This window comes from Fusarium proliferatum (genome assembly GCF_900067095.1).
Source record: "Fusarium proliferatum ET1 genome assembly, contig: FPRO_scaffold004, whole genome shotgun sequence".
Classification (NCBI taxonomy): Eukaryota; Fungi; Ascomycota; class Sordariomycetes; order Hypocreales; family Nectriaceae; genus Fusarium; species Fusarium proliferatum.
This window is the reverse complement of record NW_022194793.1, coordinates 1862083-1878850: the sequence shown is the minus strand read 5'-3', so window position 1 is coordinate 1878850 and position 16768 is coordinate 1862083. Positions and strand designations below refer to the sequence as shown.

At 49.8% G+C, this 16768-nt stretch overlaps 5 protein-coding genes across 5 annotated transcripts; 2 read left to right on the top strand and 3 right to left on the bottom strand.

Annotated features, from left to right (window-relative positions):
• Window positions 1-1943: 1943 nt before the first annotated feature.
• FPRO_04780 (uncharacterized protein) lies at window positions 1944-4091 on the bottom strand (the record flags this gene model as incomplete). The annotated part of the gene is made up of 1 exon (XM_031230329.1): window positions 1944-4091. The coding sequence occupies one exon, from the start codon at window positions 4089-4091 to the stop codon at window positions 1944-1946; it is 2148 nt and encodes a 715-aa protein (XP_031080476.1).
• Window positions 4092-4707: 616 nt separating this feature from the next.
• FPRO_04779 (putative splicing factor u2af 35 kd subunit (small subunit)) lies at window positions 4708-5456 on the top strand (the record flags this gene model as incomplete). The annotated part of the gene is made up of 3 exons (XM_031230327.1): window positions 4708-4773; window positions 4837-5071; window positions 5128-5456. The coding sequence occupies 3 exons, from the start codon at window positions 4708-4710 to the stop codon at window positions 5454-5456; spliced, it is 630 nt and encodes a 209-aa protein (XP_031080475.1).
• Window positions 5457-5863: 407 nt separating this feature from the next.
• FPRO_04778 (putative oxysterol-binding protein) lies at window positions 5864-7790 on the bottom strand (the record flags this gene model as incomplete). Its single annotated transcript, XM_031230326.1, has 7 exons — window positions 5864-6215; window positions 6266-6579; window positions 6630-6879; window positions 6965-7243; window positions 7294-7404; window positions 7458-7563; window positions 7679-7790. The coding sequence occupies 7 exons, from the start codon at window positions 7788-7790 to the stop codon at window positions 5864-5866; spliced, it is 1524 nt and encodes a 507-aa protein (XP_031080474.1).
• Window positions 7791-10487: 2697 nt separating this feature from the next.
• FPRO_04777 (uncharacterized protein) lies at window positions 10488-14028 on the bottom strand (the record flags this gene model as incomplete). The annotated part of the gene is made up of 2 exons (XM_031230325.1): window positions 10488-10546; window positions 10596-14028. The coding sequence occupies 2 exons, from the start codon at window positions 14026-14028 to the stop codon at window positions 10488-10490; spliced, it is 3492 nt and encodes a 1163-aa protein (XP_031080473.1).
• A 2048-nt stretch (window positions 14029-16076) lies between these two features.
• On the top strand, window positions 16077-16720 carry FPRO_04776 (uncharacterized protein; the record flags this gene model as incomplete). Its single annotated transcript, XM_031230324.1, has 5 exons — window positions 16077-16086; window positions 16375-16409; window positions 16469-16525; window positions 16606-16631; window positions 16687-16720. The coding sequence occupies 5 exons, from the start codon at window positions 16077-16079 to the stop codon at window positions 16718-16720; spliced, it is 162 nt and encodes a 53-aa protein (XP_031080472.1).
• Window positions 16721-16768: the final 48 nt, after the last annotated feature.

Sequence of the window (16768 nt, the reverse complement as noted above, 5' to 3'; positions counted from 1 at the left end):
AATCTTCGGTCAGGGAGATGAGCCAGTAAAGGTTGCTGATCTCCAGCCAGTTTCAAACTGGGCTGGCAGCCCGCAACAATGCCTCTCCCCTCCGAAAGAGAGAGGCTCGACGAGTATATTTGAGCTCAATTCTTGTCGCCGTCTCCTCTCCAACCCAAACAGATGAGGTTTTATTGGAGGAGGGCCATATCAATGACTGACCTAGAAGAGAAGAAGAAGGGAAAGGGAGAGGGAAGACGAGGGAAGAAGAAAACTAAATACAAAGGCTCCAATACCTAGTACCTAGTAGTGTAGCTCCGCATTTTTCTTGCTTCACTCTTGATACCTTAGTACCTTGCCTTAAAATACCCAAGAACAAAAATAAATAAACAAAAGAGCCCAATCACGCACGACACGATCAGCATTGGATCGAATTGCACACCGCAATCCTCTCTTCTTTCCTCTTCCGCTGGGATCCGAGGAGGGACTTGGCCAGTCCGGGAGCTTGCTTGTAGCTCGTACAGCTAAAAACCGGGTTGTAACTTTTTTCCTGCTCCTCTCCAAACAACGCAGATGCAGAGCAGAGCAGAGAGGGGCCTCGCGCTTATGCACGCGACACCAGTTGCAGCAAGCCAAGTGGAAGACGAGGCGTCACCGCTACTGATGTGTGCCTCAGCGTCTTTGTCGTTGTTTCTCCGAATGGAAGAACTAACTAACTAGTACCTACGCTGGGTTTTCTGGCAAGTTTGTTGCATTAGTACTCTTTACGTACAGAGGGAGGATTGGAAGACTTGTCTAACTGTGCCATGAGTACCTAAAGTAGGTAACTCAAAGTATTCATCATTCTATCATGGAGCCTGCGAGAGGGGAACTCACAGTTAGTAAAGTAGGTACCTAGGTTTTACAGATACCATATGCAATACAACTCAGCCAATATCAGGCCAGCCCACTTCAGCAGAATTGGATCTCTCTCCATTGTACCGTTACACGATCCAACCATCATGATCCACGATCTCTCTGCAGATCCACCAACGCATGCCACTCTGCCACTCCAACCTCGAAGCTCCATTGAAAACCGTTCCGAGCTGCCCAAGCCAGCTCTACCTTGCCTTTCCATGTACTACTGTCCTAGCTCTCCAATGTTGATCGACTGATTGAAACTGACTTTGAGGCTTTGGCATGCTTTTAAGTCGGTATCTCATAAAGAAAGAGAAGAAGAAGAAGAAGAAGAAGAAGAAACCAAATTACATGGGACAAATAATTCCTGCAAGTTACAATCTAGAGTCCTTTGTACTGATACTTGGCCTCCCAGGCCTTGTCAGATCCTTCATCTTGACTTGCCCCTAGCTACGGAGGAGGACCCATTAATCCATTGCCGACCCCCGTACCCCCGGACCGCTTCCTTGGCTTGCCTCCGAATCGGCCTGAAGCCGAACGTTCTATGCCATTCAATCCCCCCCTCCACTAGAAGTTTAGAACTGATCACCATTGCATGAGTGACCGCTATCTGAGAATGAAGATGAGATCCTTTTCCTTCGGAACTCGAGGCCATCAAGTAGGTAAAAGTTTACGACAAGATCAAAGAGAAGTCTGAGCTTCGAATCAACGTATGCCATTATGAACTTTTCTCATGCCATAAAATAATATGGCGAATTCGTACTTTTACATAGGCCATATGTTAAAATATCATGTTTTAGGATACATGTAAATAAAGTAATGAGCAATGCGAATGCTATACTATCATCATGATAAAGCATAAAATATTCAGCAACATGCCCAATGTTAAATACCTCACTTATATCTGATATGTTCTTCTTCCAGCTGTATTGAGCTTGTCCAAACAACGCTCGCTATGCCTGTCTATATTGGCCTTGCCGTGCAACGATATGGGGTATATTTATGAATCGCCAAACACAATCGAACATGACAAAAGAGAAAACAATATGCTCAGCCACCTTTCGCGCTCACACTTCAAAAAAGTAATCCTCATCAAGACCTTCCCGGCTCGGTATCACTCCAGCCCCGGGCTCCGGGCCTTCAAATGCTGTGTCCATTCGGACGTTCAATAGTCGGATCTTGAGCCCGTACTCGCTCACCAGATTCACAAGCTTGTTGGTCTCCGCGGTTATGGGTGCTTGGTTCAGTAGCATCAAGAGTCCGTCCAGCCATTCCGAGGCCAGGCTGTGGCTCAGTGGCCACAAAGTAAAGATGGGCTGCTCCTTGCTATCCGTTCCCCTTGCCGCTTCCGTTGCGTTTACGAAACTGTAGACGGTGATCTTGGTTGTTGTCTTGGGAGTTGCATCCTTGCCCATCAAATCACTCATGGTGCTCCGGGTGTCTTCGTTGGGCGCCGAAACATTGGACACAACAGAGCTGATAGTACTGAGATCGACCTTTTCACCCAATGAATCCAAGCCGGGCGCCGTTACTGTCCTTTCCTCGAAGTCGGCGTAGTGTAGATACCGTCGGTTATGAGAGAGTTTTGCATATCGCCAAGGGGTAGGTGTGAATAGTCTGTGCTTCACTGCCCCATTGTCTCGCTTAGGTGCCGGCTTTGAGAACCAAGATCCTTGTAGGAGGCATCGAATTCGCTGCTCCTTGACGAATTGCAGAGCCTCTTGTTTCAGCTCTTCCCTCACTTGTTGTAGGTGCTGACCCCATGTGCTCTCAAACGACATTTCCAACAGGCACATTTGCTGCTCTCGCAGTCGCGGTACGTCGTACTCCTGCATCTCTTCTTCCACCTCGGCCACATCCTTGGTCCTTGTAGCTCCTCCGACAACGCAGTCGATCAAAATTCTAACCAGCTCGACCACCTTTTCAAAGTCACCCTGTTCCGCGCCAGTGAGTTTCCAGACACGGAAAAAGGCATACAAGCCGGCAGTGTGTAGCCGAGACCACTGGAGGAGTAGGGGTCTGAATAATCTGTCGTGATCTTTGGCCTCCAATAACTGGTAGCCCCTGACATCATCCAGATCCGTCTTGTCCACGTCGAAGTGGTCGTACAGTATCATTGTCACAGCGAAACTGGCCCTGGCCACGGGGCAGCGCTCAGGTGTAGGCTTCCCTGCCTGTTCGAGCAGCAGCTTCTGAAATCCATCCTCATTCCTGCGGACGTAGTCGCTCAGGTCCATCATACCCAAGAAGCCAGTCATATCGAACTCCTGTGCCGGACTCTCCGTCTCGAATCCCAGTCTCCTCCATTTTTCTGGATTGTGCCGCCGGCTGCCCTTCTTCCCTGGAGCCTCGTGCGACTCTTGTCCCGGGGAATGTCCGTTTACGTGAGCTCGCTCCGGTGCACTCGCCAGATGAAGTCCCTTGAGAGCCCTTCGGTGCTCGGGTCGCTCGAGATCAACATCGACTTCGCGCCACTTCCTCAAAAGAATTTTGGTCAGTGTTTGAAACTCCAGCATGGGATGTGCCAGGTCCTGAAGCGCAGAACTTTGCATGAGCCTGTGAACTGCCTTAATCAGCCCCAAGTCTTGTAACCGCTTGATGAACTTGGCCCAGTCCTCTCCTGAACCCGCGTTGGCCTTTCCACCATTTGTTGTACTCTCGCCCGATACGGCGTCTCGGATCAGGGCGTTGATCAACATCAGTGCATTGGCACATAGGGCATGATCTGCGCTCTGCAGCTGCTGTATAACCAGCTCGAAAAAGTTCGGGTGCACAGCCACGGCGGGTTTCAGGGCGCGGAAGCCAAAGGTTCCTGGTGTTCGGTTCGCGACATCACTTTGGTTGGTAGACTGGGAATGGCCAACGAGTGCGACCAAGATAGACATGGCTCCTCTGAGGATGTTGACAAGAGGGTTTGTAACGATCAATTCGACGACACGCTCGACGAGATCGCTTGCAGTTGGGCCCTCAAAGATATCCCATCCCATATCGACTTCCAGCAATCGGGTAAGACTTTGAAGAGAGTATGCGAGTGTGTTGCCAGCAGATGTCATGATGAGTCGACGGAGGACGACTAGACCGCCCGATGATATGAAAACATCGGCAAATGCTGGATCATTAATCGAGTTTTGCAGTTTAAATACTGCCATCTTGCGCGAAGCATCTTCATCACTCGCCATTCGCGCCAGCAGCGCGGGGATGTCTGCTTGATCCATGGTCGAGGTATTGGTCCTTTAGGTAAACAAACAGAGAGAGAGAGCGGACAACAAAGACCTTATGATGTTGCTGTCATTGCCCGACGATGCATATTAAGAAAACAATTGTGTATGTTTCATATGTGGGTTCGGCGATCAGACTGTAGTTACGTCGTATGGTTGAGAGTATAGGAGCAGGAGATCACCTGGCTGCGATTGTGTTGTGTTTCGTCCCCTTAACCTTAACTAAGAGGTCCTGAACAAAGACCCTGTCGAAATTAAACCAATTGCCACAAACTGTTTGGGGGAGCTCTCCACACTAACTTGGACTTTAGCCTCCCGGAGCTCTTCAGGAGAGGCTTGCGTCTCAGGCTGATGAAAAGGCTAGAAAGGGTATTGAATCAACCCTGTCAGAAGAATAGCGCTAGCCTTTAGTCAGGTGTGGGATCTGTGGCGGCGAGGCTTACCAAGCCACAGACCGGAAGGCTGGAGTCTTCCATTGCACGTGAGAAGGTACGTACCTCGACAAGCATCTTCGACGCCTGCAATTGATTTCCATATTCGATCTCAAATCCTTTCCAAGCCTTCATCAACTTGCTGTCGCCTCGTTTATCTACTGTCCAACAGAACCGCAACAATGGCCAACTTTCTTGCCTCAATCTTCGGTACAGAACTCGACAAGGTCAACTGCTCTTTCTACTTCGTAAGTCCTGAAACGCGTCTCAGTCGCAAGTCCAGATTACTGACTCTGTCCGCGCCCACGTAGAAAATCGGTGCTTGTCGTCATGGCGATCGCTGCTCGCGAAAACACGTCAAGCCTTCGTACAGCCAAACGATCCTGATGCCCAACCTCTACCAGAATCCGGCTTACGATCCTAAAAATCGAATGAATCCTTCTCAACTACAAAACCATTTCGACGCCTTCTACGAGGATATCTGGTGTGAGCTTTGCAAATACGGAGAGCTGGAGGAGCTTGTTGTTTGTGACAACAACAATGATCGTAAGTCGTCATCTTTCCCAAACTCTCTGTAGTCTTCCTATGCTAATTTCGAATAGACTTGATCGGCAACGTCTACGCCCGCTTCAAGTACGAAGAGTCGGCACAAAAAGCTTGCGATGAGCTCAACAGTCGATGGTATGCTGCGCGCCCGATATACTGCGAACTAAGCCCTGTCACCGACTTCCGCGAGGCTTGTTGCCGACTTAACTCTGGAGAAGGGTGTGTTCGAGGAGGGTTCTGCAATTTCATCCACCGGAAGAACCCTAGCGAAGAACTCGATCGCGATCTGACTTTGAGCACAAAGAAGTGGCTAAAGGAGCGTGGTCGTGATGAGAAGAGCGCGTCCCGCTCACCTACACCTGAACCCACAAGACGTCGCTACTAGTGGCTTGTATACTGGTACTGTGTGGTGAAGGGCCTTCGATGGCAAGAAATGCAATTTGGATGGCACGGTCACGGCGTTATAGGGGCTGGGGATTTGTTCTAATAGTTTTAATGTAAGGATTCTTGGGCGATTCAACCATTACGGATACCCCTCCCTTCATCAAATATATCTCAAAAAGAATATTGCAGTAGTCACCTGGCGGAGGCCGGTGTTGAAACCCTTCTGACTCTTTGTAAACCCACGGAGAATGCAAAACCCCGTGTATAACTAATTCCGATGCGCGCCAATGTTGATGTAGCCTGCCTATTCCCTGCTTCTGTCTTAGTCCAATTGTTCCCAGGCAAAGTCAGTCCTCACTGCCTCGTTCCATATCTTGACATAACTGATATTCATTTCTTCATCGCGTTTTATTGTTGTGTGGCAGATGGTAGCTCCTTTTTCAGATCGTTTGTGAAGTCAATCAGTGGTCCGTCGGCTTTCTTTCCTGTGGAGTTGAGCAAGCCTTGGATCTCAGATTGCTTTGTTGCTTGTTCAGCAGCGGGTGTCTGATCCGGCTTAGCAGGCGGAGATATTTCGTCAAAGTTGATGAGGTTATCGTCGATATGATTCTCTACCGGTTGAGCTGATGCTGTTTGCGCAGGCTTGGCAGAAGGACTGTGCGGGGGGATGACGTTTCGTTGGTTCGGCTTTTGTCCTTTGACGACGGGATAGATTGCCATAATTTGCTCAGCTTGCTTCTCAGGTGTCGCCGCATGATCACTGGATACGTGTTAGTGAAATGCCAACTGAGTAAGTTTGCCAGCACTTACATGTTGGCGTTAATGACCCATTCCAGATCTTCTTCGCCTTCTTCCAGTCCACCGGGACCACCTTGGACTCTCCTGAATAGTCGTGGGTGCCATTCGATGTTTTCCTGTGCTCGTTGGGCAGCTTCTTCACGTTGTCGGTCTTCAATCTTGGTCTTCTCGTCTGTGGCAAGTTCATGGTTGCGGTCCTTGACAGCTCTAGCCGTCTTATCCCAGAGTCGCTGAGACTCTCGTTCCTCTTGCTCCTCGATTGGTCGAACAGTTGGTGGTGAGGGCTTTGATCTCAGAGCGTTGAAGAACATCTCTCGGTGACCAGTCTAATCATATTAGCTAAAAATGAGCTTGGGTTGTAAGTAGGTGTACCGACCGTCATGTCTTTGATGTACATCTCCTCACTCCAGAGGCCAGAGAGCTCAAACAAGACCTCGCCAGTGCTCTCACGCTTGATCACTCCGCCAATGGCATTATAAGTACCACCGACCCAGCCTTTTGTTTTGAAGTCGACATCAGCAACCAAGTCGAGTTCAGGGCATCGGACAAAGCTATGATCGCCGAGCTCGTACTTCATTTTGCCAAACAGAATGCCTCGGGCATACATGTTGGGTTGGGTGAGAATACTGCATCCTGTTAGAATACATACGATGAATACGCACTGCAGAGCCACATGGCCATGCAAGAGCTGAGTGCGTAGGGTCAACATACTATTGCTCCCCTTTTGCAGCGTCCTTTCCGCGGTTCAGCAAACTTAGAAATGCAATACCTTCCATCAGACTGGCGGCAGAATTTCCCAGGAAACGACTCCGAGGCTTGAGTGTTCCGTCAATACGAATGTGGTGGTCTGGGGCCATGTAGAAGTAACTCGACTTGGGCGGGTGGTGGGAAGTCTGTTCAGAGATGTAATATGCGCGCTTTCCATCTTCAAAATCCCAGTAACAGGTGAAGATCTCACCCAAGATAGGGTTCAAGGGTTTCTTGACGCCTCTACAGATTGTCAGTAACCGGCGCATCGACATCAACAAGCACAAACTCACGGAGGACGAATATGCCAACCACTGAGGTAGAACTTGACTACGGATACAAAGCGCTCGACGGGGTCGTCTATGGATGGAATTTGAAGGAGCATTTCGGGGTGACACATGAAGCTGCAGCCAACAAGTTAACCTCTGGTTTTCATGACTTAGACAGGAGAATTCACTTCGTGATGCGCTCGAGCATACTGCGGGGTTCGAGAATGAAGGTGGGAAGAACGACACGACTCAGGTCGGCCCCGGGTCGCAGCTGGGAGATAATATGGGAGAGGACTTGAAAACATCACGATAGTCAGTCCAAAGTCGAAAGCCTGAGGAGGTCGGTTTGAGTCGCAATCGCACCGTTACTGCGAAAGTCGACGCAACCTGCAACGAAGGAGGGGCTCACCATTGCCCTGATCGGGCTCCATCACTAGGGTGTCATCCTCAGCGTCGGGACCACGAGGGTCATCAGTAGAGGAGCGAGTGCCTGCAGGTTGCGAGAACCAGTTTGTCAACATAGCGACTCTTCAGCGGCCAAGAAGAGAAATAAAAAGATATTTTTTCCCCAAGAAAAATATAAGGGATTTTGGAGGGGTGCAGATTTGGGAGGGGCAAGAACAGAACTCAATCAATAACTGTAAGGTCAGGGATAGGGACAGGGACGGAGGATTCGGATTTGCTGGGTGGGGATCCAATGTGAAAGGATGTGGGTGAGTGAGCGATTGAACCGAATAGTGACCAGAACAGAACAGAAGGGGGGCCGTCCTTCACTAGAGCTCCAAGCTACCACGACCTATACCGATACTGCAGCCTCTAGGTGACGTCTTGAACAAGGGAGACGGCAACGCAAATTCAGTGTAGCAAGCGGAAGATTCCACGGGGTCGATTGCACATTGAGCCGTCGCAAGAGGCTCCGATTCTTTATAGGACGAGAAAGAGGATAGGCAAACTCACTGGCGGTGCTGCCGGTCCTGCGGCGTCCATGAGAAACAAGACCCATGACCATTGCTTCTTGCTGCTAGAGGCTGCTGCCTGGGTAGGGACGTAGGTTTGCGAACGGTTTTGTTTGCTGAGGCTCTCAAAGAATATCGATAGCTATGGGATACAACCAGATGAACGTAGAGGACCACAGTCCTTTATTAGAGGCGCAATGCGAGCTTTGTTGGGCTGGGTGCGGGGGCCTATATGATGTAGGCAGACAGACAGGCAGTCACAACGTTCAGAGAGCTCAAGCTCAAGTGGAGCTTGAGAAATAGCGATATCGTTTGCGAGCGGTGGTTCAACGGAGGTGACGAAGTGAGAATAATAATTGCTATGGAGTATAAAGCCGAGTTGAGCAGGGTAATGTTGGATTGGATTGGATGGGGGGAGAAAAAGATATTAAGAAACGGCGAGGCAGTCAATCACCAAAGATTAGGTAGGTAGATATCTGGGCAGGTAGGGAGAGAAGAGGGCAATAGCTATGGCAATGACGGAACGGATGGCCCGGTATTGACAAAAACGGCCTTGAAATGACCAGAGTGACGCCAGGGGAGGATGGGCACTGAGAGGATCACGTTTCTGAACACCTTCCAAGGCAGATTAGGATCAGTTAGGTAGTGCAAGTAAGGTAATGATGGCAAGTGGCGGCATCAACCATCTGAGCAGGCATCGAGAAGAAGACTACCCTACCGTAGGTGCCTATGTAATAAAGATCCAATCATTTCCATGAACCAATCCATCAGATCTGCCCCGCGATGGAGAAGGATTATCTTTGCGTTGACCAGGAAGTGGGGGCTGAAGTCTGCCCTGACTGCCAAGGAAAAACCCTGAAGAGTGAATATGTCCCGAATGGAATCTGTCATGAGGTCCTTGTGTTTGTATACTCCCCTGCCTGTGTAGTTAGAGTCAATATGGGCATCTCCCTCTTATTAATTAGTGTCTGTCGTAAAAGATTGTAGCATAGGAGTTGATACTAGGTAAATATTCTCTCGTCGCAAGCTGAACCGCACTGGAGCTAACAGGGAGCTTGGCTTGAACTACGTCAGAGCCATGAGCTCACACACACCGACCATTCCAGCCCAGCGGGAACGTCACGCAGTCGAATCAATGCTGACTGTACTGTACCACAGTGAATGATATCATCCACACTGCACTGGAGGGAGGGAGATCTAACAAGTACCTTACCGTACCGACCCAAACAAGGAGTGGTTGTTTTCAAGACGTTCGTTCATTAAAGGATTCATTACTCGCAAATTATAGATAATCAGCACGCTCACCGTATAAGTGGGTGAGCGATTAAAAAGCCAAATGGCTGCCATCTCACATGTCAAGACTACTAACTAATGTAAACGAGTCCAGTCAACAACCTGATACTCCAAGCTACCTAGTACGTACGTACTAACATCCTCGTATTGTAACGATACGAAACGCCTGGCCCAATCACGACGACAGCTATCAAGCTTCGGTCCCACTCTGCCCGGGTCCCTCTAGACCCTTTCTTCTTAAGGCTGAGGCTCCTCCGGGCTTGGGTGGATGCGGTAACTACTGGTAAAAGCCTCCTAACGGTGCAGCATAATTCGTCAACAGTATTTTAATATTGTTGTCTCTAACGACTGACTGCCTGCATACCCAGTCCATAAGAGTATGACCTGCTCTTGGTTGCTCCATTTCTCCTTACCATCCAAGCCATAATGGATGAAACATCTACTCGTAGAGTGGTCTATCTACCTCTGGTTCTCACCCCCTCTCCTCTTGGTATTCAATGATATGATAGAACATTCCCACATAAAAATATAAATAAAAGAGAACAAAAGCGATGCGGCTTGCTTCAGGTGATGATTCGCCGAGGCCGGCACTTCCGACCAGGTCAAACTGAGGTATTATCGTGTTCGAGCCGACCCATCAATCATTCAAGATTTGCTTGGGGCTTTATTTCAAATATAGCCCATATACAAGTCCAACTCCTTTCGTTCTTGCGATTTCGGCTTCTCGATGTCTCCGTCGTCCGGGAGTACCGATCTAATTCGACCCGTTGCTCTAGCTGTTCCATCAGGTACGGGTTTCGGACTCTTGTGGTATCCCGGACCTCCGATTTGTCTTCCTCACGGCAGTCGAGCTGCCGCGATATCCCTTACTCATTGGCAGTTCCGTTCTGGGTATAAAGAATCTCATCTCGGCCTTTTGTTCGATTTCAGAGACGCATGCGTCTCACGGCCATGCTCTTCAATGACGGTTCATTTCTTTTTTGAACCTTTAATTGGTGCCGGTAAGCACTGCGCCAGCGCGTCTCGGTCTATTCATTGTCAGCATTGCCCAAGTTATTATTCACTATATTCACTAACCTGATTCGTTCTCAAACAAAATGGAAATATCATCATGCTCGCCTGGTAAATCTGGGAGGTCGAGGCAGACAAATGCCATGTCGTCGTAGTCGCCGTCTTTGTCTGCTGGTAGTCGTGGTAGAGGGAACTTGGCGTCAACAAACTTGATACCACATTTGCTACTTCGTTGTACACTTTCGTAAACGTCGGTCCCCTTCAAGAGGAAGTTCATGCAGTGGCCGTGATGGAAGTCCTCGAAGAAGGCCAGCAGCTGTAACTGTTTGTCTTCCTGTCGTATAACCTGGATTCGGGTATATCCTGCTTCCCATTTTTTGTGAATTGGTACAACCATACGACGTCGCTGGATGGCAAATGTGACTGCGAGGGCATCGAAGATCACCTCGAACCCCGTCATTGCATATTGGAAATCGTGCAGGTCCTTCAAATTATTGAACTCGAACGTTCGGATCGTTTGGTTGTGTCGAAGCAGCTGCAATGCATCAGACATGTTCCTGGGGAGCTCTTTCGGCACCTGCGCCTCAGAGACCGAGATAGTCATGTCTTTTTGTGGTTGCCGAAGAACTCGAAAGACTTTAGCGTTGCTCACTTCCAGCCTAACACGTAACTCCCCAGGTGCCACATTGATGCGATCAGCAACATTACCATTCTGGTAGTCTATTACAACTTTGAGGTGATCGGCCAGTACTGTTGGGGGCATCTCTCCGCCATACTCATCATTGACCACCCTCACGGCCTTCCAAGGCATGCGACTGAATGGAGCCATACCCAGGGGTTCACGGAGGCTTTGAGCCACAGAGAAGTTCTTGAGTGGCACGTCTGAGTAAATCTTCTCGTCATGATCCAGAGCGGTTCCGGTAAGAATCGAGTGAAACTTGATTCTTGCCTTATCATCACTAAACACCATCACCATGCGTCCCTTGGATTTGCCATTCTCATACTTGATAGCCAAAGACGGAGCATCGCCATCACCACGAAAGAATCCGAACTGTACAGGCTGAGCTGGGGAATACACATGTTGAACACCACTCAGTGTCCTTGTCTTTGGTCCAGTCACCACCGCGATTCGGAAACCAAGATGCCATGTACGAGTAGCTGCGGGGCCGTTCTCCTTGTAAAGCTTCTCAAAAAGCGAGATCTCACAATACGGTGTCGGCTCTTTGGGGAATTGACGATAGTTGGGGTCTGCATCCATGACCTGGAACGACCGCAATGTTGACCTGAATACCATGCTCTCATCACTTCGTGGATAAAGGGAGTTGTTGACCTTGCTTCCAAAATCGTACATGTTCCACAGTGTTCTAAAGTCTTGCTGAACAAGTTGAATGGTCAACATGAAGCCACGTCGTAATCGAATGTCGACTGTGCATGTTTCCTTTCGCCATCGCACATCGTCCCAGATTGGACCAACATTCTTATTCTCTTGAATGACAAGCTGTACGTGACCGTTCTGACTGGCGAGGATGAAAACAAGCCCGGTAGACTTCTGCGGACGAACCATTGAGAGCAAACACGGAAAGTAAAGTTTTTGGTCTTCATGGCCTTGTTCCATAAGATAGGCATCAGCTGGCACTCTGCCATAGTTAAAGTTGTCGGTAGTATCGCCCACAGGAAGAGAATCAAGAAGCCTCAACTTAGACATCGGGCTTGTCATCGCTGTGAGACCCGAAGCCCAGTTGCCAGAAAGAAGAGCAATCATGTCTTGGCTCAGAGGTGGGTAATCAACCCATATCGACTTGTCTATGCTCTGTGGTAAAAATGCATCTTCAGGAGGCAAGAAGCCGTTACGTTTCATAGACATGGCCAGCTTCTTAAGCGCTGAGACCAGACTCGTGCTCACGTCGTCGACTTCGGGATCAATTTCAATCCCCTGCGCTTGTGCAATTTCTGGAATTACAAGCTCGCAAAGCCAGAATGCTTTGGCCAAATTAGCATATGCCTGCTGGCGATCCCTGTCGTTTTGCATCTGGCCCTGAGGGGAATTGGGCCTTTCCCGGATTGCGACCTCCAAACCCATGCGACCTTTGAGAAACCACCATAGTGCGCCACGGCCGAATTCAATCAATGAACAGGTCGACAGAGGCTTCACGGATTCCGCATGGAGGCGAAAGAGCTCAAAAAGATGGCTTGTCCTGGAGGTGAATGTCTCAAGGGCTTGCTCAGCAGCGGCAGAAGTACCGTCAGCGACTCTTACAGACAACGCTCTAGAAGCCATCATGGGAGGAGCACGCTGCGGCGCGATGCTCGGTTGCCTCGACAATTGGTTGACTTCTGAGGTTGGAGTAGAGGTTGCAGAAACCGCAGTGGGAGCTGGAGCCTGAGCCCCAGAGGCTGACCCAGATAAGCTAGGAGCAGAGGCTGGAACTGCAGCTGGGGGCGCGGGAGGAGAATACGAGGATGAGTTGGAATGGAGAGAAGCTGCAGGACTGTACTCGAGGCTCGGTTTCGAGGCCTGAGCTTCGGGAGATGGGGGCCCTCGTCTTCGAGATTCAACTGGTGAAGACGAAAGAGGCGTGGCGGAATGAGGATCGTCCCAATTGTGTGAGGATGCAGAGGTAGCACTGGCTACCCGAGCAGCTTCAGCAAAGGCCCTGCCTTCTGCCTCTCGCTGCTGTGCAGAATGAATCTCGATATATGACCTCCTATTCTCATCTTGTCTTGCTGCTGGACCCAAAAACCTCGCGCCTATTGGTCTCCCTGGGCTAAGTGAGTGCTGCTGCGCAGATACAGGTGAGGCCAGCTCGTCTGATTTAGAATTACGGTCAAGTCCAGCCTCAGACTCTTCGTCGGAATCGGGAGTGTAAATTGACGAGAAGCCTGTTTGGGTTCGAGACAAAGGCTTTGGTCGGAAATCGTCTACGGGTGAGCCTGAAGCAGCTGAATCAGGAGGAGGGGGTCGTCCTGGTGGCATTGGGGCTCTGCGATGAGCAGGAGGTTGTGGTGGTTGTGATACTTGCGGTTGTTGCGGTTGTTGCTTGGGACGGGCTACTTTGCGCTTCGAGATCTCTTGAGTAGGTATCTCGGACTCATCACCTCCTTCGCCAATTATTTCGGGGGCAGTATCATCAAACCTAACCGTCAGACCTTTCTTGTTGGGCCGTGGGCTTCGTCTCGGTGACTTTGTGGTATCAGGTCGACCTGCGACGAGAGGACGGTTTTGCTGGGCTGCATGATTAAGTCCTAAAGCTTGAGGATAACGAGAGATGGATGTGGTATCGAGCTTGGCCAGCTTTGGAAGCGACGACGGCGGGGGAGGCGGGGGAGGGTTTGTGATTGTTAGATTGTCTGAGGAGCTGTGGAGGAATGATTCGACATTGGCAGCGGACCGCGCTTCTTCACCTTTGCGGTCTTTGGCACCAAACAGCTTGCCCATAAGGCGGTCTCTCCTCGAAGATCGCCCATCAGGGACCTGGATGGTAGGTATGTCGTTCTCCATGGGGGATATAATGCGGAAGGGAAGCGAAAGGTTCAGCACACCGACATTGACCCAAAGAGGAGAAACTGAGAGTTGAGTCGAGGATAGTAAGCACAGAACGCCTATCTATGTCTTTGCAGGAACGGAGAGACGTGGTTCCTGGTCGCTGTCACCTCTACTGGAACGGTTACAGGACGGTACTGGAGCAGTAGAGATAGTGGAGTCGTCCAATGAGGCAGGCTTGTTTCTGGCGACACGAGGAACAACCGTCGGACATGTGGGGATGTAGGCGGGCGGTTCTATCTGGTGGCGCTTGACGGTTGGCCAAAGGTCAAAGCAGGTCGTTGATGAGTTCTTTGTGGCGAGTTTGACAAAGGGGTCGTCGAGAGTTAGGGGATATCTGCGATAAGCAATCGTGGGCGGAGTTGAGGTGCAAGTGAGCTAAGGTAAGGTACCTGGCTGTTGGCAATGGCTGCGGGTGGTGTACCTCGATATGGCGGGGAAGATGGAGGTGAGGCGTTGTGTGCTGCTTCGATGCAGGCCTCCAGATCGAACAAGAACCGAGAATATTAACTGGGTAGGTAGGTAGGTTGGAAAGGAAGGAAAAGGAAGTGCACCAGATTCATAGAGATCAGACATGCAATGGCCAATCCAATCTTTGTACGTGTATGTATGTACAACCACCCTCTGGGCTCGAATGTTACATACAGCAGAACGTTGGGCAGATGGGAGAACACCCTCGGCCGGGGATGAGACCGTGTGTACCTACTGCGTTTGCGCTGCGCGATTCTACTACGCTACGCTACGGCTCAAGTCAAGTGCACAGGCAATTCTCCTTTGTCGCCAGGGCACCAACTCAGGCTCCAGTTGCGGGCAGGGGAGAGCACGAGCAGGGATGGGCTGAGCAAGGATGAATGGTAGAGGGAGAATGTGCCAAGAAAGGGTCTTTTCTTCCCTTCCTACCTTATTTCCTCGTACTTGGTCTGGCCAGCGGCGGCTCCTCTGTCGTATAGAACGAATTGCATATAACGAAGGATGAGAAAGCGATGTGGCTGATTGGATCACCGAATACAGATAGTCGACAAGGGAGTACCTACTAGGCACTAACAATGCCGACTCAACACCAAATATTAAAGACAAAGTGTTACTGTAGAGGATGGAACAGAAAGATGAGGTCAGAAAAGAGAGGGGAGGTGAATTTGTGACAGGCCGGGTATGTGTGCCTGACTTTGCTGAAGTCCCCATGAGCGATGATCCAGGGGAGTTTCAGAGTCACAGGGATCAACATCAAAGGGCAGCAAGTGAGTGGTCCCTGGTTGGTTGGGCGGCCAAGTCAAGACCAAGTTACCTGGCAACAGTTAAATCAAGATCCATACCGAACATTCATCATCAACACGACAATTGCGGTACACGAGTTATTTAACGCGCTTCGCAAACGTAAAATCTGGAAATCGCCAACGTGCGGCTAATAGGTCCTAATAAGGTACTGTACTAATATATATGGACTGTCGAGGTATTCTCTCTCCAACGCTGTCCGTAGGGCAAGATACGTCGATAGTGTCAGCTCCGGTCAATCTTTGCCGTGTACTCCGTACCGCACAATGAACGAGATTTTACAGTGACGAAGTTTGGGCATATCGACATAATTACTAGTAACATACGAATAATGGCTCTCGCCACAAATTACCCTGCCAGACCACCTGACTCCCCCTTCAGAGTCATCATGCTATCATCCTGGATACTGGAGATTGTGAAGGTGCAGAACGAGACCCTTAATTCGATTTCCCCATCCACTCCAGACTCATCAGCCTCCACTCACACTCATTAGGCACTTGGTGTCGGCCGTGTTAGTGGCTGATCGACCTATGGTTGCGCAAGCTGTTCATTGCTGTGCCGAGAGTGATGACGAGACCGTTTCCCTTGTGAAGATTCCAATCAGATCTGCCCTCGCAGCGCTTCCCGATTCGGTAGCCTCCCTCGTGTCTGAAGGACGAATAGGGCTTTGTCCGCGTGTGGTCCGAAAGTTCGAGGATCAAACCCCTAACTAATCCTCTAGGGACAAGTGCGCAATGGTGGCTTGTGAGTGCCGGGCTGAAACACACAGGTCCCCTCAGACTATCGGCTACGGCCGTAGCCCGTTATTCCACCGTCCAGAACATCGGAACGTCCAATGTTTGGTATACAGTAATGTAGTTACATTTACCCACTGAAGCTTGACTGGATATGTCGCAACTCTCACGATGTCTCCCTTCACTTGTCAAAATATCTCACTGTCATTTCGTCTTGGGGAACATTCTGAACTACCCCTTGATGTTTCTCCTCATCAAATCTCTCGAATCGGATCTTGTTTGTACTAGCTTAGCTCAGGTAAGGTCTTGCAGGCGTTGTATCAAATCCTGCCAGTAAGTACATACTCGGAAACTACATAGAGGCTAGTGCTGTACTAACTTTAGCATCTCAGGCGGGTGGTTGGATTGGATGGAACGTGGGGCTGGGCTCTTGGAGGCCCCTCTGTTGTGTATGTATGATTCATATCCTTTCCTTCATCGAGTTCTAGTCTCTTCTCAAGACTTTGTGTACGATATAGGACCTTCGTAGGTAATCTGTAGCCGGCTGAGGGAAACGTATGTATGCGCTGGCGTACTATGTAACTTGATCTAATAGGTAGGAAATTTATAGTTGTGTAGCGATTCAAGGCATGATGAGATCGTGATCGCATTGGTTCATTTCGTGTCCCAGTCGCTCACTTATTTCCTCTCCA